At 43.2% G+C, this 14,655-nt stretch overlaps 1 protein-coding gene across 5 annotated transcripts in view; it reads left to right on the top strand.

Moving 5' to 3' along the window:
• Nucleotides 1–14,655, top strand: part of ASCC1 (activating signal cointegrator 1 complex subunit 1) — a 98,448-nt gene that overhangs the window by 60,890 nt on the left and 22,903 nt on the right. For all 5 annotated transcript variants that reach the window (XM_058671739.1, XM_058671740.1, XM_058671741.1 and 2 more), the window contains exon 9: nucleotides 3,066–3,151. In XM_058671739.1, the coding sequence (XP_058527722.1) occupies nucleotides 3,066–3,151 (86 nt within the window). The remainder of the gene's footprint in view (nucleotides 1–3,065; nucleotides 3,152–14,655) is intronic.

The following is a 14,655-nucleotide window of genomic DNA, read 5'->3' as shown; positions in this document are numbered from 1 at the left end:
ACCTCTGTAGCAGGAGTCTCTCAGCACAGCCACCAACTGCAGAGCCACACATTCCAGGTGTGTGCAGCTTTCCCTTCCAAGAGCTGTCCTTTAAAACGTGCTAACACCCAAGCCCACAATCACCTTTTGCTTCCTTTCTGAGGATGCTCACCTTGCTTTCAGGAAGTCTGGGCTAGAAGAGGACTCTGTCAGGACTTGGACCCATCCACTATGTGTGGAATTTTAGTTTAGGGTACTTAGCATGTCTGTTTTTGTCAAGGGATGTCTTTTTATTTCTCTTTGATATAAATCAAAGATCCTAACTGGAAATCATTTAATGTTAATTCCATTTAGTTAGAACCATGACAGAACCAAGATACAGGTGGTGATCTAGTTGGTAGTTCTAAAAGTGTTTTATGATGCCATAGTGAATTTTATTTCAAGCTTTTCTCCATAAATCACTGTTTTTCCTTTGAAAACATTGACATCAAAAGAGGTTCAGATGACTCATTGAAGCCTGCAGCCTCCTGTTTATGAAGCTAATAGAATGCAGAACTTGGACTGGAACACGTTATTTTCACACGTACCTATGTGTTAAAACACAGCTTGTCATGGGAAACGTAGAACTTATCGCACATGTGCTTCCCAACCTACAATGGGGTTATGTTCCGATAAGCTCATTGTAAGGTTGAAAAATATCATCAGTTGGAAATCCATTAAGTACATATTTTTAAGTTCTGCGGTCATTTTTAACTTGGGAAGACACTGAGATCCTCTAGGATATATTAAACCTTTTATTTTCTTTCCATGAAGGCAAAATTTCACAACTCTGGCAAAAACTCTGAGTTCTTTGATTCAGAAGGCATGTAATGCATCATCTAATAGAACTTTCTGGGTTGATAGGAATATTTTCTATCCATTGTTCAGCATGGTAGCTGATATCCTTGTGATCATTGCACACCTGAAAAGTAGCTAGTGAGTACATGCAAATGACCTTGTATTTCCATTTAATTTTAATTAATTTAAAATTTAAATAATTACCTATGGTTACTGTTTGGACAGTGTAATCCAGGTAGTATTTTATTATACATTTAATAGCTATCATTTGTAAATTTTACATTTGTCTTAGTGCTTAAATCAGTCTCCAGGGCCCGGCGGCGTGGTCTAGCGGCTAAAAGTCCTCGCCTTCAACGCCCCGGGATCCCATGTGAGCGCTGGTTCTAGTCCTGGCAGCTCCACTTCCCATCCAGCTCCCTGCTTGTGGCCTGGGAAAGCAGTTGAGGACGGCCCAATGCATTGGGACACTGCACCCCCGTGGGAGACCCGGAAGAGGTTCCAGGTTCCCGGCTTCAGATCGGCGCGGATCGGCCCGTTGCGGCTCACTTGGGGAGTGAATCATCGGACGACAGATCTTCCTCTCTGTCTCTCCTCCTCTGTGAATATCTGGCTGTAATAAAATGAATAAATCTTAAAAAAAAAATCAGTCTCCAGAATTCCTCAAATTATATGATGTTCCATTATTAACTGATTTCTCAACATAGAAGGGGCTTAAGTAGGTTGTAATCATTCTCTTCTAAATTGTGTGGATCCAAATTTATATTTAGTTAGCACTAAAGCTTCATCTAGGAAGTGACCTGTATTCACTGTCTAGTTAATTTCTTCCTACCACTTAGATATTTTTAAACATTTTAAACGTTATAATATTCAAATATGGTTGCCTCTTTTTAATTGACACTTGGTATCCATTTCTTTTTTTTTTTTTTTTCAAATATTTACTTCTACTTGAAAGAGCTACAGAGAGAGAGGGACAGAGACAGAGAGGCAAAGACACCTTCCATCTGCTGGTTCACTTCACAGATGGCTCTGATGGCCAGAGCTGGGTTGGTCCCAAGCTGTTTGCCAGGAGCTTCTTCTGTATCTCCTATGTGGGTACACGTAGGATTTGAGCCATCCTCTACTGTTTTTCCAGACCATAATCAGGGAGCGGGATCTGAAATGAAGCAACTGAGACATGAAACAGTGCCCATATGGGATGGTAGTACCACAGAAGGAGGATTAGCCTTATATACCTACCACCTCCCCCCCCCCATTTACTTCTCAAACTATGAATGGTATCAAAATCTCTGACGAAAGGTGACTTCTCATTACAGAAATAGTTCCCTAGTTACCCATGTGTAACTCCTATGGGTTAGCTAGAATGTATTATGTTGGTGAAGTTGTTAGAACACAGGACATATTTTGACTGTTCTGACCCGGTACTCCCCATATATATGTAAGTAAAAGAATATATTTTCAGGGTATAGAATTAGGAAAAGTCATTATTTCAGAAATGTAATGAAAGTTAGGTGATTTTTGAGGACAGTTTGAATTTTCTGTACCCTATACCTTTCCCTGGGTTGAATTTACTTGAAAAGAACATGAAATGATGTTTTGCTTTTCTTCCCTGTTTTTCTTTCCTTTGATATTCTTTCTCCTGCTATCCTTTAGGGACATGTTTTTGGGGTATGCAACTTAAATTAACTCCGGAAGCTGGAGCAGAGCTTTGTTTAGGCTCAGGTGGTGGATCTGTTGCTTTCTTGTGTAGACAGTCTGTGTGAATACCTGCTATTCCTTTTGAAAGATTTCTTTGTCCTTTTGGGGAGTCCTTAATCCATCAGCAGCTTTGACATGTTGATGTGGGAACTTCGGTGTTGTCACATATTCAAAATTGCACCCAGAATCTCTGGGGCATGTAGACCGAAAGGCACCTTTGGAGATCACTCAGTCTTTACTTCTAACTTGGTAAGAGACAAACAGAGGTTCAGGGAGGAGATGTAATTTGCCTAGGAATGTAGCTCATTACGTAATTAATAAGCACTCACAGCAAGGACTTGGAGAAGTTGAGTGGTATGGGTCTATCATGACAGAGCTGACATGATAAGCCAGGTCTGTTGCTTCTTGTTGTGATATTTCCTCCTCCATACACTCTGCAGGTAGTACATGACAATTTTGCTGAATACTCCTGCGTACCTGTAGAGATCTAAGAGTGTATAATCAGATGCATAACTCATGCTTCTCTGCTAACATTGTCTTTGGAATATCTACAGCTGAAGGCAGGTACAATGTACACACTCCGGACGGCAAGTATATCTTCAAGGAAAGAGAATCATTTGATGGCCGAAACATTTTGAAGGTCAGTATGAACCAGAGTGAATCGGAAGGTGGTTGGCATGTGTGTTGAAGCAAGGGAAGTAAACAAAATGTTCTCTTTTCAATCATGGAGTGGATTCTGCTCCCACTTTTCCTGAGTATCATTGATTGAAAGGCTTATTAAAAAATGTTTTTTGAAAATTCTGAAACAGAGATCCTCTTAACACTACTAAGGTTTTGGTACTTCCAGAGTACTTGAAATTGGTGATTTTACAAGTAATGGATAATCCTCACTGTTTGGATTCATAGGAACACATTGATTGTAACCTGGTATCCAGAGGTTTGAGTTTGCATTTTTTTTAAAGTGAGAAAGGATTGTTTATCTTACTCTAGATGATTTTTCCCTTCTCCCAGAAAAGTCCCTTTCTGAAGTAGCTTCATAATCTATTTTTACTCAGAAACAGCCCATATCCTGACAAGCAGGTCCTCCGCTTCTGAGGTTTTGATTCTCTGAGTGTTTATCTGTAAAACAAACAGAAGGGGTTTCTCAGGATTTCAGTTACTTTCTCCCACAGACTGCCTTCTGTGATGTCTGTGACCTCTCTCCGTCAGGCTGACCTGCCATTGTTCCTCCAATCCACCCCTGCCCCGGGCCAAGAAATACAGAAGCTGTTGCCAATGGACAAGTTTTTGATTCTCCATTTCATTTGTTCTGTAATGATGGGTAGTCAGATATTTTTGAGATGATGGGTGGTATTCAGAGTAGAGGCCACAGTGCGTGTGCAGGACCCGAAGCTGCTTCACCTTCAGAAAGGCTATTTGTTTCTCTCCTCTGCCCCAGCCTCTATTCCCTCACTTAGTGGTTTTCTGCCAAATGCCCAAGGTGACCCCATTTTGTGTAATTAATGACTTCACTCTTGAGCAGCTGTGGGCTTCTCACACAGAGCCCCGAAGCACAGCAACACCATTCAGCAGGCATCCCAGCATCCTCATTGCAGAACTGGTTCCTTCCTTCCTGGGTACCTTTCCTTTTTCCCCTTTCTTCTTTCTTCATGCTGAGTAGTCTCCTTGTTTTTGAAGTAGCACTGGGTTTGAGCAGCGGACTGCAAATCAGTTGAATGGTAGTTAACATTGCTGTTTTTCCCAGGCTGCAGCTCCAGTGTGATGGGAGTCTGTGTGGAGAGATTCTAATAATCTAATCAATCACTTCACTTTTATTGTTGACTTGATTAAAAAAGAAAATAGATCAGGGGCCAGTAAGGTTGGATAGCAAACTAAGCCTCTGACTGCTGCACTGATATCCCATATGGGTGTGTGTCTGAGTTCTGGCTGCTTTACTGCCAATCTGACTCCATGCTGATGCTCTTGGGAAAGCAGTTGGAACTTGAATTAGTAGATGGAAGATCTCTCTGTCTCCCCCCCACCCCAATCCATGTAATTCTTTGAAATAAATACAACAAACCTTTTTTTTTTAAAAGATTTATTTTTATTACAAATTCAGATATACACAGAGGAGGAAGGACAGAGAAGAAGATCTTCCGTCCAATGATTCACTCCCCAAGTGAGCACAACGGCTGGTGCTGTGCCTATCCAAAGCCAGGAGCCGGGAACTTCCTCCAGTTCTCCCATGTGGGTGCAGGGTCTCACGGTTTTGGGGCATCCTCGACTGCTTTCCCAGGCCACAAGCAGGGAGCTGGATGGGAAGTGGAGCTGCCGGGATTAGAACCGGTGCCCATATGGGATCCCGGCGCTTTCAAGGTGAGGACTTTAGCCACTAGGCCATGGCGCTGGGCCCAACAAACCTTTTTTTAAAAAAAGATTATTTTTATTGGAAAGTGAGATACACAGAGAGGAGGAGAGACTGAGAGGAAGAGCTGCCGTCCGCTGATTCACTCAAGTGGTTGCAACGGCTAGAGCTAAGTTCCGAAGCCAGGAGCTAGGAGCCTCCTCTGGGTCTCCCATGTGGGTGCAGGGTCCCAAGGCTTTGGGCTGTGCTCAACTACTTTCCCAGGCCAGAAGTAGGGACCTGAATGGGAAGCAGGGCCTCCGGATTAGAACTGGCACCCATATAGGATCCCAGCGCGTTGAAGACAAAGACTTTAGCCGCTAGGCTACCGCACTAGGCCCTACAATAAACCTTTAAAAAACAAAGGATGGGGACTAGTGCTGTGGCATAGGTAGACTAAAGCTGAGCCTGGGGCACCAGAATCCCACATGGGTGCCAGATCATGTCTCAACTGCTTCATTTCCAATATACCTCTCGACATGTAACCTGGGAAAGCAGAGGAAGATGGTCCATATTCTCCGGCCGCTGCACTCATGTGGGAGACCTGGAGGAGCTTCCTGGCTTCTGGCTGCAGACCAGCCCAGTTCTGGTCATTGTGACCATTTGTGGAGTGAACCAGCAAATGAAAGAGCACATTCTTTCTCTCTGTCCCTCCTTTTTTTCTTAGTAACTCTTCCTTGACAATAAAAATAAATCTTAAAAAGGAAAAAGGGCCCAGCGGTATGGCCTAGTGGCTAAAGTCCTCGCCTTGAACTCACCAGAATCCCATATGGGTGCCGGTTCTAATCCCATCCAGCTCCACTTCCCATCCAGCTCCCTGCCTGTGGCCTGGGAAAGCAGTCGAGGACTGTCCAAAGCCTTGGGTTCCTGTACCCACGTGGGAGACCTGGAAGAGGTTCCTGGTTCCCGGCTTCGGATCAGCTTGGCGCCGGCCATTGTGGTCACTTGGGGAGTGAGTCATTGGACGGCAGATCTTCCTTTCTGTCTCTCCTCCTCTCTGTATATCTGACTTTGTAATAAAAATAAATAAATCTTTAAAAAAAAAAAAGAAAGAACTCTTTAGAAGTGGCTCATAGCCAGTTTCTCATAGACTGAAGATGACAACCCAGACTGTGTTGATGCAAGTCAGACGTGAGGTGTCCTGCCGTCTGTGAGAGGAACCTGGAGCAGAGCACCTGCAGGTGGCCCCGGGGACAACAGACCCCTCACGTGATTCTGAGTTGTCCCCATCTTGGAATGCCAGTTGTCACTGCGGAGATGCTGCTCCTGGAAGTCTCATCCACCCCCCAGTGATCACGTGGTTGTAGCTCCCTCTAGTGTTGACAGAGGTTTGCTATACGCATAGTACCCAGACTGTTCTTCATGCCCAGTCATAGCCCAGCTAGCTACTTGGAGCCTGTTCAGTAACTCCTGAATCTCTGATGTAAGGCCCACTGTGCTTCAAATGACTTGCCACATGTACCTCTGGTTGATAGCACAGTCTGAATCAGAGCAAAAACACAAAGTTTGAGGTGGACATTGTGGCGCAATGGGCTAAGCTGCTGTTTGGGATGCCGGCATGGCCTATCAGAGAGCCTGGGATCGTGTCCTACCTCTGCTTTCAGTCCATCTTCCTGGGAACGTGCCTGAGATGATGGCCCAAGTAACTTGTATACTTGCTGCTCCACACAGGACACCCAGATGGTGCTCCTGGCTCCTGACTTAGTGCTTAACCAGATCTGGTTGTTGGGGACATTTGAGAAGTGAACCAGTAGGTGGGAGCTCTCTTGCTTTCTCTGTCTCTGCTTCTCTCTCTCTCTCTTTTTTTTGTCATTCTGTCTTTGCAGTAAATAAGTAAACAACTCTTTAAAAAGCCCCACCAGTGGGTATATGTATAGTTACATACATAAATATAATTGTGATTTTTGTCCCAAATGAATGTATGTTTAGAATGAAAAAATTAGTTTCATTAAGAAACTAGGCAATGAATTGAAGCAAACAGAAAGGTTAAAACTGCATTGGTTGTGAAGGAGTCAAGCATATGTGTGCAGCATATTAATAGCTACACAGGCCAAGGATCAGGAGTGCTGGTGAGAGGAGGCAGCCTTGTGGGGAAAAAAAAAGCTCAGCTTCATCTCCTATTCAAAGAAGGAAAAAAAAAAAAAAGGAGAGGGAGAAAGTCATTGCTCATTCCTGTAAGAATTTAATGAGTAACAGCCAATTTCTATTCTACTCCTCAAAGAGAATTGGTCCTTTTCACTTGGTCTAATCTTATGTGTTCTGGATGCCTTAATAGGAAAACCATCTCTAATGACTTTTTGAGGTAGAAGCCACATTTTTCTTTTGTACAACTCTTCTGAGAGCTGTTGCAGCTATAATAGACTAGTGTCTGATTATCCCTAGTTAAAGCAAGAATTTCTTTCCGTAAGAATGACTTTGATGAAAGAACTGAGACACATTTTTCTGTATTATTCAAGCCAGAAAAGGAGCAGACATATTTAGTTATGGTGTGAGTCTTTTGGTGCACAACTGTAGCTTTGGTAGGTAGATACAATGAAGATGAAGGTGGCAGCCCCCTCCCCCGCCCAGATGGTTTGGATTTCTACCTAAGAATAGCCTCATAAGAGTGTTTGTACAGCCACAGTACTGGTATACTTGTGCTTGGGGAGCCCTGTTGACACGAAAATATCCCTCCAAGAAGTAGCTGGATCCTCACTATCATGGCATGGAATGCTTGTTAACCAACAGCCTCTGAAGACAGAAGCAATGTCAGGCAGGGAGGGAGACTTGTGGAGTGCCCTTCAGCGATAGAGTCCATGTCTGCAGACTGCTCTCAGCAGATTGGACAGGGCTACAGTGTTCGCCGTTCTAAGGCAAAGGTATCAGGGGCCTCCTTAGGGTGGTGCTCCCCAGAGGTGGGTGGAACTAATACAGTGGAGAGCACTGAAAGGTCTGAAAGGACATGCTACATTTGCCTTCCTTTATTTCCTTTTAAAGTTTTATTTATTGTCATTGGAAAGAGGTATCAGGTTTATGGAGAGAAGGAGAGACAGAGAGCAGTATCTGCCGTCTGCTGGCTTACTCCCCAAATTGCTGCAAAGGCCAGAACTAAGCTAATCCAAAGCCAGGAGCCAGGAGCCAGGAGCTTCTTCCAGATCTCCCACACAGGTGCAAGGTCCCAAGGCTTTGGGCCATCCAGTACTGCTTTCCTAGCCACAAACAGGGAGTTGGATGGGAAGTAGAACAGCCAGGACATGGACCAATGCCCTTGTGGGATCCCTGCATGTTCAAAGTGAGGATTTTTTTTTTTTTAACCATTGAGTCATTGCACCAGGCCCTGTGCCTTTCCTTCGATGCTTAAAATATTCCAGAAAATATTAGCCAAATGGGAGATGACTTTACCTTTTCTACTTCATGTGTAAGAATTTTTAAAATTTTTGAATATTTCTTTGGGAAACAGCATAGTGTACTTCTATTCAGTTAAGAAACATTTTTATGGCCCAGGGTTTTTTTTTTTCATTTTTTTATTTTACTCTTATGATGTGACAAAGTAGGCTTCTCTGGATGGAGCAGGTTGGTATTTCAGCTGAATCCAGTGAGCATTCTGTTGGGCTTCTTTCTCTTACTGATCATTTTCCTTCATGTTTCAGGAAGCTATCTTGGCCTTCCAGTTTTTAAAATGCTCAAGTCACACATAAATTCTCTCTTTTTTTTTTTTTAAAGATTTATTCATTTTATTACAAAGTCAGATATACAGAGAGGAGGAGAGACAGAGAGGAAGATCTTCCGTCCGATGGTTCACTCCCCAAGTGAGCCGCAATGGGCCGGTGCGCGCCGATCCGAAGCCGGGAACCTGGAACCTCCTCCGGGTCTCCCACGCGGGTACAGGAACCCAAGGCTTTGGGCTGTCCTCAGCTGCCTTCCCAGGCCACAAGCAGGGAGCTGGATGGGAAGTGGAGCTGGATGGGATTAGAACCGGCGCCCATATGGGATCCCGGGGCATTCAAGGCGAGGACTTTAGCCGCTAGGCCATGGCGCCGGGCCCCCAACACATAAATTCTCTTGGCAAAAATATTGCTCATTGCTTACAACAATGCCAATAGCATGCTGGCTAGCATTGTACTCTTCTAGTTTTGCCATGGTAAAAGGGGCATGCCTTTATGAGCAATACCCATTCTCTCCCTCTCTCTTTTCCCATTCTCTTGATATCTACAATGTTACCTTTCTTGTAAGTGTACACATGTATGTCCAAAGGAACAACTCAGTGTTTTCTAAAAGGCCTGGAGAACATGTATCAAATGTGTCTCCCTTTGCTGTGTGTTTGTCATCTTAACACATTACAGAATATGACAGTTCCAGTCAAAGAGCCAGAATCTTTAAAGAGGCATGGACAGTATTTACCCAAGCTCAGTTAACCCTTCCTACCCCTGGGCTATGCATCTCCAAATTCAGCGGATACTGTTAGCACTATGGCATAGTAGACTAGTCCTCTGACAGAGCTCTGGCATCTCATTTGCATACTGGTTGGAGTCCAGCTACTCTACTTCTGATCCAGCTCCCTGCTTATAGCCTTGGAAAGGTCCAAAGGATGACTCCTTGGACCGCTACATGCAAGTGAGAGACCCAGAAGAAGCTCCTGGCTCCTAGCTGTGGATTGGCTCAACTCCAGCCAACACAGCCATTTAGGGAATGAACCAGTGGATAAAAGATCTGTTTCTCTTCTCCCTGTAACTCTGCTTTTCAAGAAAACATAAAACGAAATTTTTTTTTTTAATCAGCAGGTGAAGAAAGGGGCAGGTGTTTGACCTAGTGATTGAGGTTCTAGCCCCCCCTGTCAGTGGGCCAGGTGTGGTACCTGCTGCTCCACTTCCAATCTAGCTCCCTGCTGATGTGCCTGGGAAAGCAGTAGAAGATGATCTATCTAGTTGATCCCCTGCTACCTATATGGGAGCTGAAGATGGAGTTTCTGTCTGTGGATTTAGCCTGGTCTAGACCTAGTTGAGGCAGACATTTGGGGGGTGAACCAGTGCACATGGCATATCTCTCACTGTCATCCCTCTGCCTTTCAAGTAAATAACAAATCTTTTTAAAAAGAAAATAAATGGAAGCATCAAGAAAATTAAAAAGAATAAAGGTATCCAGGAATTGCTTCCTATTCTTGTTACATCTTTGAGTCTGAAACTGTCAAAACAGGAGATTTTTGAAAAGAAGGAGAGAAGGACTGCCCTTAGAAATTGAATAACACACTTAACTGTTACTTGTTGTGTTTGTATGTTTTTTAAAAATATGCCCTTCCCAGGAAAGTTTGGTGAATTCTAGACAAGCCTTGTTGTAATGTTTAGGACAGATGCAGCTTTTACCGCACAAATTGGGCCATCTGGTTTCAAAAAGCATAAGAATTTAATTGATCAAAGGAACAATTTCCTGCATAGAATTTTTGTCTTAGAAAAGTTAGAAGGTGGCTGCATCTTCCGTCAGAGTGTGGTTGTTATGGTTGTTGTATTTAGGAAAGGAGCCCCTTCTCTCCAGTGCAGGCCCTCTGAAACAGCCCTTCCTACTGTGATCCCTCTCAGACGATCCTTTTAATAACTCCCTCTGACCTGCCTCTCACCTCTGTCTTTGGACCCAGACAACACAGCAAAAAGTCCGTGGTTGGGCTGAGTTTGACTTTGAGAAGTATGCAGTCCTTCTCTCCTTCAGATCCTTTCTTCTATTGGCTTCAGTGGTAGTTGGCTCTCCTGGCTTTCTTCCTGCCTGTAAATCCACTTTTTAAATATATAATTAGTAATCACTCATTAATGTGGTACCCCTCTCCTTAAGGCTTTGTCTTTATCTTTGTGCTTTATTGTCTTTTACTGCCATCTTCTATTCAAGTCCTACTCATTCTTCAATTCCTGTACAGCTATCACCTCCTCCTTCATGGTGTCACCTAAGATCATGGAGCTGTCTGTCTCCTCTCGGCTCCTGCATTAACTGGAGAGGGACCTTTCATGCCCCTCGGCACTTAGCATCATGTCTCGCACCCAGGAACCTTTTCCAAAGTAAAGCTGTTTTCCAAATAAATCAGATTTTTTTAAAGATTAAAGAAAAGGCTTATTTATTTTACTTGAAAGGCAGATCAGATTTACAAAGTGAAGGAAAGACAGAAAGATCTTCCATCTGCTGCTTTACTCCTCAAATGGCAACAATGGCCAGAGCTAAGCCAGTCTGCAGCCCGGAGCCTCCTCCAGTTCTCCCATGTGGGTGCAGGATTGCAAGCACTTGGACCATCCTACACTGCTTTTCCAGGCTCTAAGGAAGCAGCTGGATAGGAAACGAAGCAACCAGGACATAAATTGGCACCCATATGGGATGCTGGCACTTGCAGGCAGAGGATTAGTTAGTTGAGCTACCGTGCAGACCCCTCCAAAAAAATTAGATTTTGGAATGAGAGAGGAAAGAAGTTTTCTTTTGTGCATCATTCATAGAATACTTGGTTACCAAAGGAGCTATTTTCTGCCCCGTATCCCAGGTCATAGCCTCTTAGGACAGGGATCAACAAAGCATAATTTGAAAATGGAACAGGATCACTTTATTTTTTTTTTAAGATTTATTTATTTTAATTGGAAAGGCAAATTTGCAGAGTGGAGAGACAGAAAGATCTTCCATCCACTGGCTCACTCCCCAAGTAGCCGCAATGGTCAGAGCTGAGCAGATCCAAAGCCAGAAGTCTCCTCTGGGTCTCCCATGCTTTGGGTCCCAAGGCTTTGGTCTGTCCTCTGCTGCTTTCCCAAGCCACAAGATGGGAGCTGGAAGGGAAGCGGAATAGCCAAGATTGCAACCAGTGGCCAGTGGGATCCCCGGCACGCAAGGCGAGGACTTCTACGCTGGGTTACCGCACTGGGTCCATCACTTTTTTTCTTTCTTTTTTTTTCATCGTCAGATATACAGAGAGGAGACACAGAGAGGAAGATCTTTCATCTGATGATTTACTCCCCAAGTGACCGCAATGATTGGAACTGAGCCAATCCAAAGCCAGGAACCAGGAGCTTCCTCCAGGTCTCCCGCATGGGTGCAGGGTCCCAAAGCATTCAGCCATCCTCCACTGCTTTCCCAGGCCACAAGCAGGGAGCTGGATGGGAAGCAGAGCCACCAGCATTAGAACCGGCATCCATATTAGATCCTGGCGCATGCAAAGCAAGGAGTTTAGCCACTAGGCCAACGTGCTGGGCCCCAGTTTTTTTAATGGCCCGTAATCCATAAAGGATTTTTACATTTTAATGTGAAAATTATATGAAATCCAAGTAAATGAAGCTGCACTGGAACACAGCAATGTACACATGATGGACTTAGTGTGGTCACCTGACTTGTCATGTAAAATATTTACTGGATTCTATCTTAAAGGTTAATTTTCTTTTATTCCCCTCTACACAATTTCTGCTTTATGATTACATATGATGTACATATGAAAAAGCACCTCAAGACAGACTAATTGTCACAAACATTCAATTAACAATGCTACTACTATTGAATTTCTGTGTGTTTGATTCTTTTTTCTTTTTTTTAATTAATTTATTTATTTTTAAACATTTATTTATTTATTTGAAAAGTGTAGTTCCAGACAGAGGGAGAGAGTTAGAGAGATTGTCTATGTGATGGTTTGCTTACAGATGGCTACAACAGCCAGGACTAGGCAGGCCAAAGCCAGGAGTCGGGAGCCTCTTAAGGCCTCCCATATGGGTAGCAAGGGGCCCTAAAGCTTGGACTTTGTCCTGCTGTTTTCTCAAGCACATTAGCAGGGATCTGGATCAGAACTGGAACAGCTGGGACATGAACCAGTGCCTGTGCCTATAGGGGATACTGGTGTCACAGATGCTGCTTTAGTCGCTACACCACAGTATTGGCTCCAAGGTTCTTTTCTAGCAAAAAAAAAAAAAAAAAATTAGTTTACTTAATTCAAGGAAAAGGGAGCCCCAGATTAAATACACCTGTAGTTCCTGTGCACATTCTTCACTTGTGAAGTTCAATTCTCAATTAAATTTGATTGCAGTCTTGTTACTCCACATTGCAAAACTGCTGATTAGGATGAGCCTGAATTTCTGTTTAACTACCGTTTATTTCAGAATGCAACCCAAACGAATCCTGTGCCCCTCTGTGGTATGCACTAATTAATTTGAAACGTGAATACTGATTTCTTTGGCAATTTCACTTCTCCCTTATTACAAAATGCCCTAGTAAAAAATAACAAATGAACTATAAAGAACATGAACCTTGTGGGTAAGCAGTGCTAATTCTACCATTAGCGCATATATCAGGAAAATGGGATATTTCAAAGGGGCATTATGACAGGACATCTTGCCAGAGCTGTGTTAGTGTGGAGATAGGGTTTCACTTTCATACTTTATGGTTAAAAACAAAACTGTTTAATATAGGAGATTGCATAAAATTGATAGGGGCTTTTCTGTTTTTGTCATTTGTAGAAGAAGTGTACTATCCTTTTATAAGATCTGAAAGACTTCTGCTGGATACCAGGTAGTTCCTCATTAGAGCATCTGGTCTATAAAGCAGACAGTGTAGTTTGAAATGCTACATTTTGGGCCCAGCATGATGGCTCAGTAACTAAATCCTGGCCTTGCGTATGCCGAATGCCATATGGGTACTGGTTCATGCCCTGACTGCTTCACTTCTCATCCAGCTCCCTGATTGTGGCCCAAAGCCTTTGGGACTCTGCACCTAAATGGGAGACCTGGAAGAAGCTCTTGACTCCTGGCTTCAGATCCACTCAGCTCCAGCCGTTGCAGCCACTTGGAGGGTGAGCCAGTGAATGGAGAATCTTTGTCTCTCCTTCACTCTGTAAATCTGCCTTCCCAATTAAAAAAAGAGAGAGAGAGAAATGTTTCACATGGTTTTATAGTTTCTTGTTTTAGGCTATTTGGAGTTAGAGGGAAGGAAGATTTAAATCCAAACAATGTTTCACAAAATTCTTCTGAATTTGTTTTGCCTTGAAAGTGAAGTCTTAAAGCATTAATGGGAGTGCCCAAAGTTAGGCCTGTCAGTGTGGAGAGACTGTTGTTAAAATGAGCAGTTGACTGATTTTTGACAGAAACCAAAATCCATTCTAAAAAGATTCACCTTCCCTGGGGTCTGTTACTGCCTGTTCATACGTGATATTTTCTGTCTTTGCCCCTTTTTGAAATTCTTTGATGTATTGCTTTGCCTGAAAAGTGAAGTCTTAAAACACTGATAAGGGTATTTCAAAGAGGCAGTGGTCTAGGGAGTAAGACCATTGTTAAAATGAGCAGTTGGCTGATTTTTGACAGAAGCCAGAATCCTTTCTGGGAAGATGCATCTCCCTGGTCTGTTGCTGTCTGTTATGATATTTTTACCTCTTTGCTCTCTTTTGAGTTCGTATCTATTAGCTATTTCTCCTTGCAGTGTCATTGGAATATTTCCCTGCATTGTGTTGGCTCAGGCAGAGAATGAGAGTGTTTGGAAGGATCTCGCTGACAAGGAAAAGTTGAAAAAATTGAGAGGGTAACATAACGGTTCTTAAAATCATTTCTAGTTCTTAATGGAGAGAAAGAGAAGCATTCAGTGATCTTTATTGAATACCTACAAGCCAGATGCTTGTTTGGTGCACTTAAGGGAGATGGAATGAATATTAAGTCTTCTTTGGTCCCTCTAATCTCATTCGTGTGAACTCTTTAAACAGAGGTGTTTTTTTTTTTTCTTTTAATGTTCATTTATCTATTTGGAGTGGGGAGAAGCACCTGTTCCCTGGTTTGTTCCCCAGGTGCTTCAAC

Source organism: Ochotona princeps, chromosome 13 (genome assembly GCF_030435755.1).
Source record: "Ochotona princeps isolate mOchPri1 chromosome 13, mOchPri1.hap1, whole genome shotgun sequence".
NCBI classification, from domain to species: Eukaryota; Metazoa; Chordata; class Mammalia; order Lagomorpha; family Ochotonidae; genus Ochotona; species Ochotona princeps.
The sequence above is the reverse complement of the archived record's forward strand: the minus strand, read 5'-3'. Positions and strand labels throughout refer to the sequence as shown.